We start from the raw sequence: 18,398 nt of genomic DNA, 5'->3' as shown, positions 1-18,398 counted from the left end.
CCATATCATCGTGTCACATAAATGGGTACAACACAATGACAATCTTTGATATTTGAATTTTATTTAAAGTCTTTATAGATAGATAGATAGATAGATAGATAGATAGATAGATAGATAGATAGATAGATAGATAGATAGATAGATAGACTGCACCTGCCTCCTTGACTGTTTGAATTAGATACTGTCCAGTCTAACAAACTCTCATTCATTTACATTTCACTGAAAACTGGGTGATTTATTCTGCTGAGGAAGATCTGTGAAAGCTCCACAACTGCTGTTTCCAACATCAGGAATTAACTTTCTGACTTACACATTTTTATTATTTGACCTTTTATGTTTACACTTAATATTGAAGTTTTCTTTTCATCATTTAGATTTTTACATTTTCTATTATATTTTACAGTAATGAGGGATTTACAGATGCTTTTGGGCCATGACATCTTTGATTGTTTGGTTTCTGATGCTGATCTGTGTCATAACAGTTTATTCTCATTTACTGTCCCACAGTCACTTTTCTTGGTTTTCTGACCAATCAGAAAAGAGCAAATGATTATGTTTGGATTTAAATGGATGATGAGAAGCTGCAACAGAACAAGTCATATTTAATTTGCTTGGTAACATTGTCTGTCTGTGTGTGTTCAGTGAAGTGTATCAGTCAGTTCAGTTTCTGTTCAGTCTGACTGAGGGAGGTTTTTGTACGACGCTTTTTCACTGTGTGAACAACCACTGACTGTTGATGTAGTGACCACTCTGACAGTAATAAACTGCTGCATCTTCAGTCTGGACTCCACTGATGGTCAGAGTGAAGTCAGTATTTCCAGATTTTGTTCCACTGAAACGATCAGAAACTCCAGACTGACGACTGCTAGAGCAGTAAATGAGGAGTTTGGGAGCTTCTCCTGGTTTCTGTTGGTACCAGTTGAAACAGTAACTAGTACTTGGACTGACTTTACATGTGATGGAGACTCTCTGTCCTGGAACAACAGACTGAGATCCAGCAGACTGAGCCACAGTGATTTGTCCTGATGAGCCTGAAAACATGAAAAAGAGGAGAAGAGTTATTGAGACAAATCCAGCTTGGAGAAAGATGATCAGCATCCAAACACATGAGGATCATTTCTTTAACATGGACAACAGATGGAATAAAAGTCCATGCTGCTGGTTTCAGTGTTTTTCCATCATCCTGAAGCAGAGTTTTCAGCAGAGTCTCACCCTGAACAAGGAGCCCCAGGGTGGCCAGCAGCAGAGTCCCAAACATGATCATTGTACTGCCGCTGTGTGAGAGTCTGTGAAAGGCCTGAACAGACACTGATCAACACTGAGCTCTTAACGTCTGGGAGCACAGAGGCAGGACACATATGCAAACACACCGAGTCAGTCAGCTGCAGCTGTCCTCAACACATCAGGCTGTTTCCTGCTCACTGCTTTGACTACTGCAATCATCCATCACCTAATGAGAGACAATCTGTGGCAGAGAACTTCATCTCCACTCAGGAGTAAGACAAGATGTCAGTTATGTTGTGGAGGAGTTTAGAGGTTTATGAGACAGAAACTCTTTCAGTATCTCACTGAGGCTGAAGTTGGAGAAATGCAGGATGTGTGAAGAGTGAAGTGAAAACCCAAAATACATATGAATAAGTCCTGTTGTTTTTATCCTTCATAGAATCAGGTACTTCAATGAATTACAACAAAGGAGACACAATGTAAGCAATAATCTGCACTACATCCCTCACTGATTGTGTGAAGAAACTCCTGTCATCCATCAGTGTGTAGGAAGCAGCTCACACTGGTTATGAATCATTCAGTCTTAGTCTGGAGCCTCACTGAGCAGATCAGACTTCTTCCATCTGACTTGGTCCCTCACACTCTGCCAAATAGCCATAACCCTCTTGGAGCAGTGGGGTCAACCACCAGAATAACGTCTCCAACACTCCTGTTCTTACTCATTTTTTTTCCTGTTTTGCCTTTCTTGGAGCAGCAGAAGATATTCCTCTGTCCATCTATACCAGAAAAGATGGGCCACATACTGAACCTGCCTCCAATGACATTTGGCATAAAGGTCTGATTTCACAAAGGTTTCAGGGGGATCCATTTGAATTGCCTGACTGATTTAAATATCACAGTTTAGATCCTTCAATATCACTTTAGTTTCAAATTTTTAGAATTCTCAAACAAAAATGAATCTTGAGAAAATTATACATGGAAAACCCACAAATCCAAAGATTGACAACAATGGAGAAACAGAAATCTGTTAAATGTAAGAGACCTCCAGCAGAACCAGAGTCAGGGAGGGCAGCCATCTGCCTCGACTGGTTGGGGTGAGGGTAAAGGGGAGAGACAACAGGAGAGGAGAGACAAACACACAGACAGCAAACAAGATAAAATCAACACTGGTGGTGGAACCAGGAGCTCCGATGAGACCTGTGCATCCCTTTAAAGCACGGTTTTCTTTTGTTTGGATTATTATTGTCTCCATTAGTTGGGGTCCAATCACAACATTTTATAATAAACACTCAAACATGTAATCTCGATTAAAAGTACAACACTAGGCTGGTTTAAATCATATTTATCAGACATATTCCTGTTTGTTCATGTTAGTGATAATTCATCCATTTACATCAGTTAGTTGTATAAAGTTTCATCGCTATGCAGGTGACACCCAGTTCTATTTATTCATGATGCCAGAGGATACAAATCATTTAGTCAAACTTAAAGCAGTGTTTAGGGCATAGAAACCTAGATGACCTCTAATGACCAGTAACGTTCTTCTAACTATAGCATAATTAATCAGTTTTCACTCATATTAGTGTCTCTTCACCAACTCGCTGTAACATCCAGGATCGAGTTTAAAATCCTCCTCTTCACATTTAAATCTCTTAGTGACAAAGCTCCATCATATCATAAAGGACCTTAATTGTATCATATTATCCTAACAGAGCCCTGTGCTCTCAGTGCTGCAGGTTTACTTGTGTTTCCCAGAGTTTCCCAAACTAGAACAAGAGACAGAGCCTTCAGTTTTCAGCTCCTCTGTTGTGGAATCAGCTCCCAGTTTGGGTTCAGGAGGCAGACATCCTCTTTACTTTCAAGATTAGTTAAAAGCTTTCCTCTTTGAGAAAGTTTATAGTTAGGGCTGCTCAGGATCACATGAACCATTACTTGTGTTGTTTTAGGTTTGGACTGCTGCACAACTTCTCATGATTCACTAAACATCTTCTCCTTTACTCTCATCTTTCTGTCTACATTTATAAGCCACCATTGCATCACTAACTTTGTGTCTTGTGTCTCTGTACTTTGTGTTTTGTCCTTTCTGCAGGTGTCTGGATCTGGAGCTACACATCTCTAATTTGCAGTTACTGGCCTCACTGACTTACAAAGTGTTTGCCTTTCATGTATTGTCTTTTTAATCTGTATCTTTTTTCTCTGTCCCCACTGATCCTCGCCCTACTGGTTAAGCAGATTTTCACCCTTCCTAAAACTGGTTCTGCAGGAGTTTAATTATTTTTTGCTTTTTTTGGTCCTTCCCGGCTAGCAAAAAGGAATTTTTCTTCCTTGTCTACTGTTGTTCAAAGGCAACCAAAGGAAACTTTTGTTTGTTATTTTCTCTGTTTCACTTCTATGTGACGTATCTAAAGGTGAGACGTGTTGTTAGTTGGTGCTAGATGGATAAAATTTGATGAAACAAAAATTTAACATTGATAATGAAGGTTTCTGAGCCTGATCTGTGTCTTGGAAGGACAATAAATGATGAACAGATACAGGTTTTCTTCTCTTGATTTGTTTGTGAATCTGATAAAAACACGTGATTATTATGGGACCTGAATGAAAACTGAACAGCTGCTATAAAGAGAATTTGATTTCTATAAAAATAATTTAAGATACTGAACTCGTTTTGGGATCTGTGTGTGTGTTCAATGAACTGCATCAGTCAGTTCAGTTTCTGTTCAGTCTGACTGAGGGAGGTTTTTGTACGACGCTTTTTCACTGTGTGAACAACCACTGACTGTTGATGTAGTGAACACTCTGACAGTAATAAACTGCTGCATCTTCAGTCTGGACTCCACTGATGGTCAGAGTGAAGTCAGACTTTGATCCTCTGCCTGTAAATCGATCTGGAATCCCTGATGCTCTGCTGCTAGTGTAGTAAATTTTGGGGAGTGTAAAACCCAATGATCCTTTATTAATCCCTCAACAGGAATATTTGCATCGATACAACATCAAAGGGGAGAGTGCAACCATGTGGGGAACATCTGAGGAAGATCAGTCATTTACTTTTATGTATTTTAAATGATATTTTATGGTACTGGGGTTTGTACAGATTCTATTGGGGCCATGACATCTTAACTATATGATTTCTGATGCTGGTCGTTGTCTTGTCTTTTATTTGAACAGGGTTGACAAAATTATAAATAGTTATAAAGCTCTGGTAAAAGATCATAATAGTTTCTTCTCGTTAACTGGAAACATTCAGTTCTAGTGCCTTTTCTGGCCAATCAGAAAAGAACACGTTGATTATGGGAACTGAAAGGATGATGAGAAGCTGCAACAGAAAAGTCATGTATAGTTTCTATGTTAACATCGTCTGTGTGTGTGTGTGTATGTGTGTGTGTGTGTGTGTGTGTGTGTGTGTTCAGTGAACTGCATCAGTCAGTTCAGTTTCTGTTCAGTCTGACTGAGGGAGGTTTTTGTACGACGCTTTTTCACTGTGTGAACAACCACTGACTGTTGATGTAGTGACCACTCTGACAGTAATAAACTGCTGCATCTTCAGTCTGGACTCCACTGATGGTCAGAGTGAAGTCAGACTTTGATCCTCTGCCTGTAAAACGATCTGGAATCCCTGATGCTCTGCTGCTAGCATAATAAATGAGCAGTTTAGGAACTCCTCCATCTTTCTGTTGGTACCAGGCTAAACGGTCAGAGCCATAAACATCCTGACTGGTCTTACAGCTGATGGTGACGGAGCCTCCCAGAGCAGAGCTCACTGCTCCAGACTGAGTCACTGTGACCTGTCCTCTGGACTCTGAGGATACAGAGACACAAAGAGAAAGCAGCATCATGGTTCTGTGGGCTTGATTTGAGAGGGACGGATGTTGATAGAGGAGAGGAGTTGGATTCTCTGGACTTTACCTGTGAAGCAGCAGCAGAGGAGAGTCCAGATGAGGACGCAGATCAGAGTCATGTTGTTGATGAGGAGGATTTGTGTGTCTTCTGTTGTGATGAAGGACAGCTGTCAGTCATCCAGTGTTCAAGTGTCAGGACTATAAAGTCTCCCAGAGCACTGGAGCATGGTGCTGCTGATGCAAAGTGGTTCTCTATGGAAATGTCTGACTCACTCCAACAGGGACTTGGATCAATGTGATGATGCTGGTTATCAATCCATCAATCACTTTATCAGAATATTGATCAGGAACAAGATTTTGTATTCAGGTTTAGTCTTCTGGATATATCTTGTTTTAAAACATTTCCTTTCTTCTTCAAACATTTAGTGAGAGTTTATCAGCGGATTATTTAATTATTTACGGAATTGATTGGGAATATGTCTGGACTTACTGCTGATATCGTCTCTCTTTTAAATACTTTATGTGTATGAACCCTTTATCATCTCAATCTTAAGAAAAAAAAAACTCTGTGAAATTTAAAAACGCTACATTTCTGCTGTCAGGATGATAAACTCTCCCAGAACACTGGAGCTTTGTTTTGACTTAGAAGAATTTTTGAAAGTTTATCAGTGGATGAATCAATTTATCACAGTATCAATCATAAATGTGTACTGAATTTTACATGAATGATATATTCAACAGTTTATATGTATGAAATATTCATGTTTTTGCTTTTTATTTTCTCTTTTGAAAATTAATATTTACCCATAAAATTCTTTAATTGAAATATACTAAAATAAAATGTAAATTATGGATATTTGCAGCTCTGTGTTATTTTCAGTTTTCATACCAGCTGACAAAATGAGACAAACAGTGAATGATTTTGGTGAGTTTGTTTGTTCCAAAGTCAGAGATCCGTGTCTCTCTACAGTCAGAGGTTTTTGTACAGCGACTCAATCAGTTTGTATCACTGTGGTGGACTTTTGGTGGAGGAACCAGACTGGATGTTGGAAGTAAGTTCAATTTAAAGATCTTTCATTTCAGGAGGATTTTTTCTTTTCATTTTATCTCTTGTTCTTTTCATCAGAAAAGGAAAATTTTAATCTGTTACAAATATTTTGGACTCATAATCAAAGCTCTCTGTCAATATTGAAATGTAAAAATTAATTACATTGAGTATAAATCATGTGGATGGTCCAGAGTTTAAATGATTCTTTCTGGTTTTAATGGTAGAATCTTGAGAGCTTGTAGGTTTAGTTCAGTCTGACAAAGTCAGAGTCGTGTCTCTCTACAGTCAGAGGTTTTTGTACCGCGACTCAATCAGTTTGTATCACTGTGGTACACGTTCGGTGGAGGAACCAGACTGGATGTTGGAAGTAAGTTTATATTTTCAGTCACTACTAAATACTAATTTTTAAAATATCTTTTAAAAGTTCAGAATCTGACCAGTTGTAAAATATTTTTGAATTCAGAAAAACTTCATGTACTAAAGTTTGAATTCCTCCTCATAGATGCTAACTCTGATCAGGTTTGATGAAATTCAATGTTTACATGATTGAGAAATTACAAAACTTGAAATGTGGATTTGATAAAACATCATTGGTCCCGCTGTTAATTTTTTATAAGATAATATCAATAAATTCATGTTCTTCAATCCTGGATGGAGTGTCGATACAGATTTATATTTGAAAATGTGTAAAAAATATCTGAACTTCCTCATTTGATCATAAATTGTTTCTACATCTGGATGAAATGATTTGACCTGTTTAGTAAATTATGATTCAAATCCACAGAAAAACTCTGAATATTATTCAAATAACTTTCTGTATTTTTCTGTTTCTACTAAATACTTTAATATTTAGTCCAGACTTTGAAGTGATTTTGCAGTGAAACTTGTGAATGTTTCCACATGTACTTGTTTAGTTTCCAGAGTAGTTGGACATGTTTGAGGTGAAACTGTGAGATGATTCTCTCTGAGCTGATTTACATGAGAGCTTTCTGAAAGGGAACTGAAACAATGTGTGAGTGAGTGAGTGACTGCTGGAGCAGAAAAAGCATGAGACACAAACTCCTTGAAGGACTGAATCCAGCGTGTCACACTGAAGGTGTCCACGTGTGTGATGTTTGAGTGACAGCTGTGTGCTCCCTGTCCTCTAAGCTGATTGGTGTCTCCTAGGTGATGTCCCTCCCACCCTGACGGTGCTGCCCCCCTCCAGTGAGGAGCTGCAGCAGGGGAAGGCCACGCTCATGTGTCTGGCCAACAAGGGCTTCCCCTCAGACTGGAGTCTGTCCTGGAAGGTGGACGGCAGCAGCAGCAGCAGCAGCAGCAGCAGCAGCATGAGCTGGGAGGAGAGCAGGAGCCCCGGGGTGCTGGAGAAGGACGGCCACTACAGCTGGAGCAGCACCCTGAGGCTCCCTGCAGACCAGTGGAGGAAGGTGGTCTCTGTGAGCTGTGAGGCCACCCAGGGCTCCCACACTCCACTCTCACAGACACTGAGGAGAGACCAGTGTTCCCAGTCCTGACCTCACTCACTGGGACTCTCATACTGGTTTGACTCTCTGTCTGCTCTCTGGAACTCTCTCTCTTTCTGTCTCTCATCAAACTAAATAAAGATTCAAATAGTCCTATTTTCCTCCTAATGATGCCACAGCTCATGTTTTCACATAATAAAGATGGTCGTCTTCAAATCAAAAATGTTTCTGAGGATTTTACTGTTTAATCAAACGTCTTATTCCAGTTAAAACATGCAAACATGAACTTGATGCGACAATGTGATGAAGAGTTAAAGTTTTTAGAGTAACTTCGTTAAAACGCATGAGAATTTTTCACTGCAACAGTTCAACATAATGTCTCATTTTGTATTGACACAACAAAGAAACTACAAATAGTGAAGGAAACATGTTGAAATCACCATTAAATAAATCAGCAACCTGACAGTAGATTAGTAGATTTCAAGTATTTAATAAATCAAAGACCACATCATCATGCACATAAATGGGTACAACACAAAGGCAATCCTAATTCCTTAATTTTATTTAAAAATTCTGTAGATAGATGTGTAACCAAGTTAGGACTGGTGAGGGTCTTCTGGTTTCTTTTAACACAGAACCGACAACGCCACCGAGGGACTTCCACCCTAAGAATGTTAACAATCCTGCCTCTCAACAGAGGGTTTCCCCTACTAAACACAGGTACGTGCACAAATGAATACAGAGGCGTGTATAGAAAAATATAAATACAATTTTTATTCTGGTACAAAAATATGTTCAGCCACACACACAGTAATGTTATTATGAATGCAGTTATTAAAACTGACAGTCACACAGGCCCTACGCAGCTATGGAGGGGAGAAACCTGATTACTGAGCCAGAGAACACAGCCACAAGAACCTAAAGATAAACACACATGATGAGAAACGAAACTAAACTCGAACCAAGCAAACTAATACAGAACTAGACAAAACAACTACAAACTAAAAGAAAGAAACAACAAAATAAACAAGCAAAAAGACAAGGCAACAGAGGCAAAACTGTAACGAAACAAAGAAATGTTTAACCACAATCAAGCAACAGAACGATAACAATAAACATAAACAAACATTTTGGTTACCTCGGCTGTCCGACGCTACACGCGCATGACGCCGCCGATAAGCCGGAAAACTGGTCTTAAAAGAAGAAACAATATTAATACAAAATCTAAAGCTTACCAGTGTTTCGCGTGCTGCACAGCGCGTACCTGTCCAGGAGTGTTCAGGAGTATACTGGAACTATGTCCGTCAATCAATTTGAACCCCCTGCTGCAATGGCCAAACCAATCATTAGTTCCCCCACAGCTGTATGGCACGATGGCTAATCAGTAGGTCACAGATAGATAGATAGATAGATAGATAGATAGATAGATAGATAGATAGATAGATAGATAGGAAACAATGTACAAAAGAGCATGCTATTATCATTCAAATTGCTGGTCGAACGAAGAGCAATAAGTTCCTGATATTTATAGACGTGCAAAAATTGTTGATATTTAAAATAAGGTGCACATTGGTGGCATTTACAATAAACAGAATGTTATCAGATAGATTGAATATCTGTTATTGGTCCCACAAGAGGAAATTTGCAATGAGATTATGGATTACTGTTACGGCCAGCGCCTCCTACCCTGTGTGTGTGTTTTAACCATATATTGTGGCGATGCAAATAGGGCTGTGTGATCCCCACTCCCTGGTTGGACCACGACGGCAGAGGCGTGACTGCAACCAGGAGTCCTGCGATTGGTGCGGCGCTCACCAGGCTGACCAACTGAAAACTCTTTTAAAAGAGTTGGCAGTTCAACTGAACGAGGCAGCTGACTTCTAGCGTGTCATTCTGTGTTTCTGTGTGGTTGAGGCAGATAGACTGTGTGGTAGGAATTGGGCCAGGATTAGAGTTAAAAACTGATACAGCGTCATTTCATTACAGGTAGTTTTCTTTTGTCTAGTTTCACCAGGATTAGGGGTGCTGACTCCCATGTAGTTTTGTTTTGTGTCAGTTCCCAGGTAGTGAGGCTTTTTGTTCCGTTTTTTCTTTGGTCCACAGTGACTGTATTGTAGTATAGTGTTAAGTTCTCCTTATGAGAACTCTTCTTGTGTTTTGCTGTTTTCTTTAATTTGAGCAGCACCCACCAGCCCTCTTCCTTAGTTTTGCCTCATTTGTATAGTATCTTGCACATTTTTGTTCAAACTTTTCTGCAATAAATAATTTGATTTTTACCACCTACAACTGTTTATGTTGCTTCCCCCCCGAGCCGGGGTTGTAACAATTACCGTTAAATAGAGTATTATAAAGTACAAGGTGCAATGTGAAATATAGAACTAAAGTGTATATAGGAGGGGGTGGTGCATGGGTCCTGATGGGCTCAGGGTAATTGTTTATTGCTTGGCTGAATTGAGTCACAGGAATGTAGCAGCCAACAGGTCAGATCATGAGCCACTGCTTTTGACCAAGGTTTGTAGTGTGTGATGACTGTGAGGATAAAAGATCTGCTGAACCATTCAGTCCTGTGGTACAGTGAGATAAGCTGCTCACTGTAGCTGCTCCTCTGTCCAGCCAGGATGCTGTGGAGAAGATGGCTGGCTTAGTTAAGGATGGACTGCACTGTGTTGTGTTTGCTTGTCTCAGCCACAGTCCTCGGTGAGTCCAAACTCCTGCTGAGCACTGAACCAGCGTTCTTCACCAGCCTGTCCACTCACCTGGTGTTCCTCTGAGTCACGCTGCCTCCCCAACAGACCACAGCATAGAAAACAACACTGGCCACCACTGACTGGTAGAACATGCAGCATTTCACTGCATACATCAAAAGATCTTAGTCTTCTGAGGAAGAACAACTGACTCTGCCCCTTCTGGAACAAAGCATCTGTGTTTGTGGACCGGTCCAGTTTGTTATTGAGGTACCAGCTCAGATCTTGGTAGGTTTGCACCACTTGAACGTTCTCTCCTCTGATACTGACAGGCCGTAGCTTAGACCTGTGGAAGTCCACAACCATCTCCCTAGTCTTGGAGATGTTCAGCAGATGGCAGCCCTTAGCAGTCCAGTGAAGGCCGTCATAGTCTCCCTGTCTGTGTGTATGTGGGTGTGTGTGTGTGTGTGTGTGTGTGTGTGTGTGTGTGTGTGTGTGTGTGTGTTCAGTGAAGTGTATCAGTCAGTTCAGTTTCTGTTCAGTCTGACTGAGGGAGGTTTTTGTACGACACTTTTTCACTGTGTGAACACATCCTGACTGTTGATGTAATGATAACTCTGACAGTAGTAAACTGCTGCATCTTCAGTCTGGACTCCACTGATGGTCAGAGTGAAGTCCACTCCATTCCCTGTTCCACTTCCACTGAATCTGGAGGAGATTCCAGAAGCTCTGCTTGTTGTAACATAGATCAGGAGTTTTGGAGCTTCTCCAGTTTTCTGCTGGTACCAGGCCAGGTAATATTGTGAACCAGAGTAGAGAGCTACTTTAGTACTGGCTTTACAGTCAATAGAGACAGTTTGACCGAGCTGCACTGATTTGGCTGCTGACTGAGTCAAAACAACATTTTGTCCAACAGAGCCTGAGGAGAGAGAAGAAACAATGAAACTCAGCTACACTTACATGATTTCACATCACAGAAAAACCATTTTCCTCACCCTGAGTGATGCAGAGGAGAGTCCAGATGAGGACGCAGATCAGAGTCATGTTGTTGATGAGGAGGATTTGTGTGTCTTCTGTTGTGATGAAGGACAGCTGTCAGTCATCCAGTGTTCAAGTGTCAGGACTATAAAGTCTCCCAGAGCACTGGAGCATGGTGCTGCTGATGCAAAGTGGTTCTCTATGGAAATGTCTGACTCACTCCAACAGGGACTTGGATCAATGTGATGATGCTGGTTATCAATCCATCAATCACTTGATCAGAATATTGAGCAGGAACATTTTGCAAGATTTTGTATTCAGGTTTAGTCTTCTGGATATATCTTGTTTTAAAACATTTCCTTTCTTCTTCAAACATTTAGTTAGAGTTTATCAGCGGATCATTTAATTATTTACACAATTGATTGGGAATATGTCTGGACTTACTGCTGATATTGTTTCTCTTTTAAATACTTTATGTGTATGAGCATTTTTTATAGTTTATCATCTCAATCTTGAGAAAACACTTCTGTGAAACTTAAAAACGCTACATTTCAGCTGTCAGGATGATAAACTCTCCCAGAACACTGGAGCTATTTTTTGATTACAACAATTTTTGAAAGTTCATCAATGGATTAGTGAATTTATCAGAGAATCAATTATAAATGTGTATTTAATTTTACTTGTATGATATATTCAACAGTTTATGTGTATGAAATCTTTATGTTTTGCTTGTTATTTTCTGTTTTGAAAATTAATATTTACCCAGAATAATTTAAAATCGACATATATTAAATGAAACAATAAATTATACATATTTGCAGCTTTGGGTTATTTTCAGTTTTCATACCAGCTGACAAAATGATACAAACAGTGAATGATTTTGGTGAGTTTGTTTGTTCCAAAGTCACAGATCCGTGTCTCTCTACAGTCAGAGGTTTTTGTACCGCGACTCAATCAGTTTGTATCACTGTGGTACACGTTCGGTGGAGGAACCAGACTGGATGTTGGAAGTAAGTTTATATTTTCAGTCACTACTAAATACTAATTTTTAAAATATCTTTTAAAAGTTCAGAATCTGACCAGTTGTGAAACATTTTTGAATTCAGAAAAACTTCATGTATTAAAGTTTGAATTCCTCCTCATAGATGCTAACTCTGATCAGGTTTGATGAAATTCAGTGTTTACATGATTGAAATGACTTAAGTTGGGAAATTACAAAACTTGAAATGTGCATTAGATAAAACTTCATTGGTCCCGTTGTTAATTTTTTACAAGATAATATCAATAAATTTATGTTCTTCAATCCTGGATGGAGTGTTGATACAGATTTCTATTTGAAAATGTGTAAAATATCTAAACTTCCTCATTTGATCATAAATTGTTTCTACTTCTGGATGAAATGATTTGACCTGTTTAGAAAAACTCTGAATATTATTCAAATAACTTTCTGTATTTTTCTGTTTCTACTAAATACTTTAATATTTAGTCCAGACTTTGAAGTGATTTTGCAGTGAAACTTGTGAATGTTTCCACATGTACTTGTTTAGTTTCCAGAGTAGTTGGACATGTTTGAGGTGAAACTGTGAGATGATTCTCTCTGAGCTGATTTACATGAGAGCTTTCTGAAAGGGAACTGAAACAATGTGTGAGTGAGTGAGTGACTGCTGGAGCAGAAAAAGCATGAGACACAAACTCCTTGAAGGACTGAATCCAGCGTGTCACACTGAAGGTGTCCACGTGTGTGATGTTTGAGTGACAGCTGTGTGCTCCCTGTCCTCTAAGCTGATTGGTGTCTCCTAGGTGATGTCCCTCCCACCCTGACGGTGCTGCCCCCCTCCAGTGAGGAGCTGCAGCAGGGGAAGGCCACGCTCATGTGTCTGGCCAACAAGGGCTTCCCCTCAGACTGGAGTCTGTCCTGGAAGGTGGACGGCAGCAGCAGCAGCAGCAGCAGCAGCAGCATGAGCTGGGAGGAGAGCAGGAGCCCCGGGGTGCTGGAGAAGGACGGCCACTACAGCTGGAGCAGCACCCTGAGGCTCCCTGCAGACCAGTGGAGGAAGGTGGTCTCTGTGAGCTGTGAGGCCACCCAGGGCTCCCACACTCCACTCTCACAGACACTGAGGAGAGACCAGTGTTCCCAGTCCTGACCTCACTCACTGGGACTCTCATACTGGTTTGACTCTCTGTCTGCTCTCTGGAACTCTCTCTCTTTCTGTCTCTCATCAAACTAAATAAAGATTCAAATAGTCCTATTTTCCTCCTCATCATGTCACAGCTCATGTTTTCACGTAATAAAGATATTTGTCTTCAAATCGAAAATGTTTCTGAGGATTTTATTGTTTAATCAGACTTCTTATTCCAGTTAAAATCTGCAAATATGAAAGTGATGCTACAATGTGATGAATGATTTTTTTTCCAGTAACTTTGTTAAAATATATGAGAACTTTCCACTGCAACAGTTCAACATAATGTCTCATTTTGTATTGACACAACAAAGAAACTATGATTAATAAAGGAAACAGTGACAAGTAAAGTCAATGTTGAAATCACTGTTAAATAAATCAGCAACCTGACAATAGAATTAAAGCATATAATAAATCAAAGACCATATCATCGTGTCACATAAATGGGTACAACACAATGACAATCTTTGATATTTGAATTTTATTTAAAGTCTTTATAGATAGATAGATAGATAGATAGATAGATAGATAGATAGATAGATAGATAGATAGATAGATAGATAGATAGATAGATAGATAGATAGACTGCACCTGCCTCCTTGACTGTTTGAATTAGATACTGTCCAGTCTAACAAACTCTCATTCATTTACATTTCACTGAAAACTGGGTGATTTATTCTGCTGAGGAAGATCTGTGAAAGCTCCACAACTGCTGTTTCCAACATCAGGAATTAACTTTCTGACTTACACATTTTTATTATTTGACCTTTTATGTTTACACTTAATATTGAAGTTTTCTTTTCATCATTTAGATTTTTACATTTTCTATTATATTTTACAGTAATGAGGGATTTACAGATGCTTTTGGGCCATGACATCTTTGATTGTTTGGTTTCTGATGCTGATCTGTGTCATAACAGTTTATTCTCATTTACTGTCCCACAGTCACTTTTCTTGGTTTTCTGACCAATCAGAAAAGAGCAAATGATTATGTTTGGATTTAAATGGATGATGAGAAGCTGCAACAGAACAAGTCATATTTAATTTGCTTGGTAACATTGTCTGTCTGTGTGTGTTCAGTGAAGTGTATCAGTCAGTTCAGTTTCTGTTCAGTCTGACTGAGGGAGGTTTTTGTACGACGCTTTTTCACTGTGTGAACAACCACTGACTGTTGATGTAGTGACCACTCTGACAGTAATAAACTGCTGCATCTTCAGTCTGGACTCCACTGATGGTCAGAGTGAAGTCAGACTTTGATCCTCTGCCTGTAAAACGATCTGGAATCCCTGATGCTCTGCTGCTAGTGTAGTAAATGAGCAGTTTAGGAACTCCTCCATCTTTCTGTTGGTACCAGTGTAAATAGCTAGAGCCATAAACATCCTGACTGGTCTTACAGCTGATGGTGACGGAGCCTCCCAGAGCAGAGCTCACTGCTCCAGACTGAGTCACTGTGACCTGTCCTCTGGACTCTGAGGATACAGAGACACAAAGAGAAAGCAGCATCATGGTTCTGTGGGCTTGATTTGAGAGGGACGGATGTTGATAGAGGAGAGGAGTTGGATTCTCTGGACTTTACCTGTGAAGCAGCAGCAGAGGAGAGTCCAGATGAGGACGCAGATCAGAGTCATGTTGTTGATGAGGAGGATTTGTGTGTCTTCTGTTGTGATGAAGGACAGCTGTCAGTCATCCAGTGTTCAAGTGTCAGGACTATAAAGTCTCCCAGAGCACTGGAGCATGGTGCTGCTGATGCAAAGTGGTTCTCTATGGAAATGTCTGACTCACTCCAACAGGGACTTGGATCAATGTGATGATGCTGGTTATCAATCCATCAATCACTTTATCAGAATATTGATCAGGAACAAGATTTTGTATTCAGGTTTAGTCTTCTGGATATATCTTGTTTTAAAACATTTCCTTTCTTCTTCAAACATTTAGTGAGAGTTTATCAGCGGATTATTTAATTATTTACGGAATTGATTGGGAATATGTCTGGACTTACTGCTGATATCGTCTCTCTTTTAAATACTTTATGTGTATGAACCCTTTATCATCTCAATCTTAAGAAAAAAAAAACTCTGTGAAATTTAAAAACGCTACATTTCTGCTGTCAGGATGATAAACTCTCCCAGAACACTGGAGCTTTGTTTTGACTTAGAAGAATTTTTGAAAGTTTATCAGTGGATGAATCAATTTATCACAGTATCAATCATAAATGTGTACTGAATTTTACATGAATGATATATTCAACAGTTTATATGTATGAAATATTCATGTTTTTGCTTTTTATTTTCTCTTTTGAAAATTAATATTTACCCATAAAATTCTTTAATTGAAATATACTAAAATAAAATGTAAATTATGGATATTTGCAGCTCTGTGTTATTTTCAGTTTTCATACCAGCTGACAAAATGAGACAAACAGTGAATGATTTTGGTGAGTTTGTTTGTTCCAAAGTCAGAGATCCGTGTCTCTCTACAGTCAGAGGTTTTTGTACAGCGACTCAATCAGTTTGTATCACTGTGGTGGACTTTTGGTGGAGGAACCAGACTGGATGTTGGAAGTAAGTTCAATTTAAAGATCTTTCATTTCAGGAGGATTTTTTCTTTTCATTTTATCTCTTGTTCTTTTCATCAGAAAAGGAAAATTTTAATCTGTTACAAATATTTTGGACTCATAATCAAAGCTCTCTGTCAATATTGAAATGTAAAAATTAATTACATTGAGTATAAATCATGTGGATGGTCCAGAGTTTAAATGATTCTTTCTGGTTTTAATGGTAGAATCTTGAGAGCTTGTAGGTTTAGTTCAGTCTGACAAAGTCAGAGTCGTGTCTCTCTACAGTCAGAGGTTTTTGTACCGCGACTCAATCAGTTTGTATCACTGTGGTACACGTTCGGTGGAGGAACCAGACTGGATGTTGGAAGTAAGTTTATATTTTCAGTCACTACTAAATACTAATTTTTAAAATATCTTTTAAAAGTTCAGAATCTGACCAGTTGTAAAATATTTTTGAATTCAGAAAAACTTCATGTACTAAAGTTTGAATTCCTCCTCATAGATGCTAACTCTGATCAGGTTTGATGAAATTCAATGTTTACATGATTGAGAAATTACAAAACTTGAAATGTGGATTTGATAAAACATCATTGGTCCCGCTGTTAATTTTTTATAAGATAATATCAATAAATTCATGTTCTTCAATCCTGGATGGAGTGTCGATACAGATTTATATTTGAAAATGTGTAAAAAATATCTGAACTTCCTCATTTGATCATAAATTGTTTCTACATCTGGATGAAATGATTTGACCTGTTTAGTAAATTATGATTCAAATCCACAGAAAAACTCTGAATATTATTCAAATAACTTTCTGTATTTTTCTGTTTCTACTAAATACTTTAATATTTAGTCCAGACTTTGAAGTGATTTTGCAGTGAAACTTGTGAATGTTTCCACATGTACTTGTTTAGTTTCCAGAGTAGTTGGACATGTTTGAGGTGAAACTGTGAGATGATTCTCTCTGAGCTGATTTACATGAGAGCTTTCTGAAAGGGAACTGAAACAATGTGTGAGTGAGTGAGTGACTGCTGGAGCAGAAAAAGCATGAGACACAAACTCCTTGAAGGACTGAATCCAGCGTGTCACACTGAAGGTGTCCACGTGTGTGATGTTTGAGTGACAGCTGTGTGCTCCCTGTCCTCTAAGCTGATTGGTGTCTCCTAGGTGATGTCCCTCCCACCCTGACGGTGCTGCCCCCCTCCAGTGAGGAGCTGCAGCAGGGGAAGGCCACGCTCATGTGTCTGGCCAACAAGGGCTTCCCCTCAGACTGGAGTCTGTCCTGGAAGGTGGACGGCAGCAGCAGCAGCAGCAGCAGCAGCAGCATGAGCTGGGAGGAGAGCAGGAGCCCCGGGGTGCTGGAGAAGGACGGCCACTACAGCTGGAGCAGCACCCTGAGGCTCCCTGCAGACCAGTGGAGGAAGGTGGTCTCTGTGAGCTGTGAGGCCACCCAGGGCTCCCACACTCCACTCTCACAGACACTGAGGAGAGACCAGTGTTCCCAGTCCTGACCTCACTCACTGGGACTCTCATACTGGTTTGACTCTCTGTCTGCTCTCTGGAACTCTCTCTCTTTCTGTCTCTCATCAAACTAAATAAAGATTCAAATAGTCCTATTTTCCTCCTAATGATGCCACAGCTCATGTTTTCACATAATAAAGATGGTCGTCTTCAAATCAAAAATGTTTCTGAGGATTTTACTGTTTAATCAAACGTCTTATTCCAGTTAAAACATGCAAACATGAACTTGATGCGACAATGTGATGAAGAGTCAAGTTTTTTTTGTAGTAACTTCGTTAAAACGCATGAGAATTTTTCACTGCAACAGTTCAACATAATGTCTCATTTTGTATTGACACAACAAAGAAACTACAAATAGTGAAGGAAACATGTTGAAATCACCATTAAATAAATCAGCAACCTGACAGTAGATTAGTAGATTTCAAGTATTTAATAAATCAAAGACCACATCATCATGCACATAAATGGGTACAACACAAAGGCAATCCTAATTCCTTAATTTTATTTAAAAATTCTGTAGATAGATGTGTAACCAAGTTAGGACTGGTGAGGGTCTTCTGGTTTCTTTTAACACAGAACCGACAACGCCACCGAGGGACTTCCACCCTAAGAATGTTAACAATCCTGCCTCTCAACAGAGGGTTTCCCCTACTAAACACAGGTACGTGCACAAATGAATACAGAGGCGTGTATAGAAAAATATAAATACAATTTTTATTCTGGTACAAAAATATGTTCACCACACACACAGTAATGTTATTATGAATGCAGTTATTAAAACTGACAGTCACACAGGCCCTACGCAGCTATGGAGGGGAGAAACCTGATTACTGAGCCAGAGAACACAGCCACAAGAACCTAAAGATAAACACACATGATGAGAAACGAAACTAAACTCGAACCAAGC

General features: G+C 39.4%; 7 gene segments (V, D, J or C); 3 read left to right on the top strand and 4 right to left on the bottom strand.

Moving 5' to 3' along the window:
• Positions 1-675: 675 nt before the first annotated feature.
• On the bottom strand, positions 676-1,299 carry LOC129348414 (immunoglobulin kappa variable 1-39-like). The segment is given in 2 exon segments: positions 676-1,031; positions 1,213-1,299. Coding segments are annotated over 2 exon segments (375 nt in total).
• A 3,398-nt stretch (positions 1,300-4,697) lies between these two features.
• On the bottom strand, positions 4,698-5,255 carry LOC111585959 (Ig kappa chain V region 3547-like). The segment is given in 2 exon segments: positions 4,698-5,020; positions 5,128-5,255. Coding segments are annotated over 2 exon segments (375 nt in total).
• Positions 5,256-6,399: 1,144 nt separating this feature from the next.
• On the top strand, positions 6,400-7,794 carry LOC129348415 (Ig kappa-b4 chain C region-like). The segment is given in 2 exon segments: positions 6,400-6,475; positions 7,276-7,794. A coding segment is annotated over 1 exon segment (276 nt).
• Positions 7,795-10,830: 3,036 nt separating this feature from the next.
• On the bottom strand, positions 10,831-11,386 carry LOC111585960 (immunoglobulin kappa variable 4-1-like). The segment is given in 2 exon segments: positions 10,831-11,174; positions 11,251-11,386. Coding segments are annotated over 2 exon segments (393 nt in total).
• A 797-nt stretch (positions 11,387-12,183) lies between these two features.
• LOC111586197 (Ig kappa-b4 chain C region-like) lies at positions 12,184-13,559 on the top strand. The segment is given in 2 exon segments: positions 12,184-12,243; positions 13,034-13,559. A coding segment is annotated over 1 exon segment (273 nt).
• Positions 13,560-14,559: 1,000 nt separating this feature from the next.
• On the bottom strand, positions 14,560-15,117 carry LOC111585331 (Ig kappa chain V region 2717-like). The segment is given in 2 exon segments: positions 14,560-14,882; positions 14,990-15,117. Coding segments are annotated over 2 exon segments (375 nt in total).
• Positions 15,118-16,277: 1,160 nt separating this feature from the next.
• On the top strand, positions 16,278-17,653 carry LOC111585336 (Ig kappa-b4 chain C region-like). The segment is given in 2 exon segments: positions 16,278-16,337; positions 17,138-17,653. A coding segment is annotated over 1 exon segment (273 nt).
• Positions 17,654-18,398: the final 745 nt, after the last annotated feature.

This window comes from Amphiprion ocellaris, unplaced genomic scaffold (genome assembly GCF_022539595.1).
Source record: "Amphiprion ocellaris isolate individual 3 ecotype Okinawa unplaced genomic scaffold, ASM2253959v1 Aocel_unscaffolded170, whole genome shotgun sequence".
NCBI lineage: Eukaryota > Metazoa > Chordata > Actinopteri > Pomacentridae > Amphiprion > Amphiprion ocellaris.
Note: the sequence above shows the minus strand (reverse complement) of the source record. Positions and strands in the feature narration are given on the sequence as shown.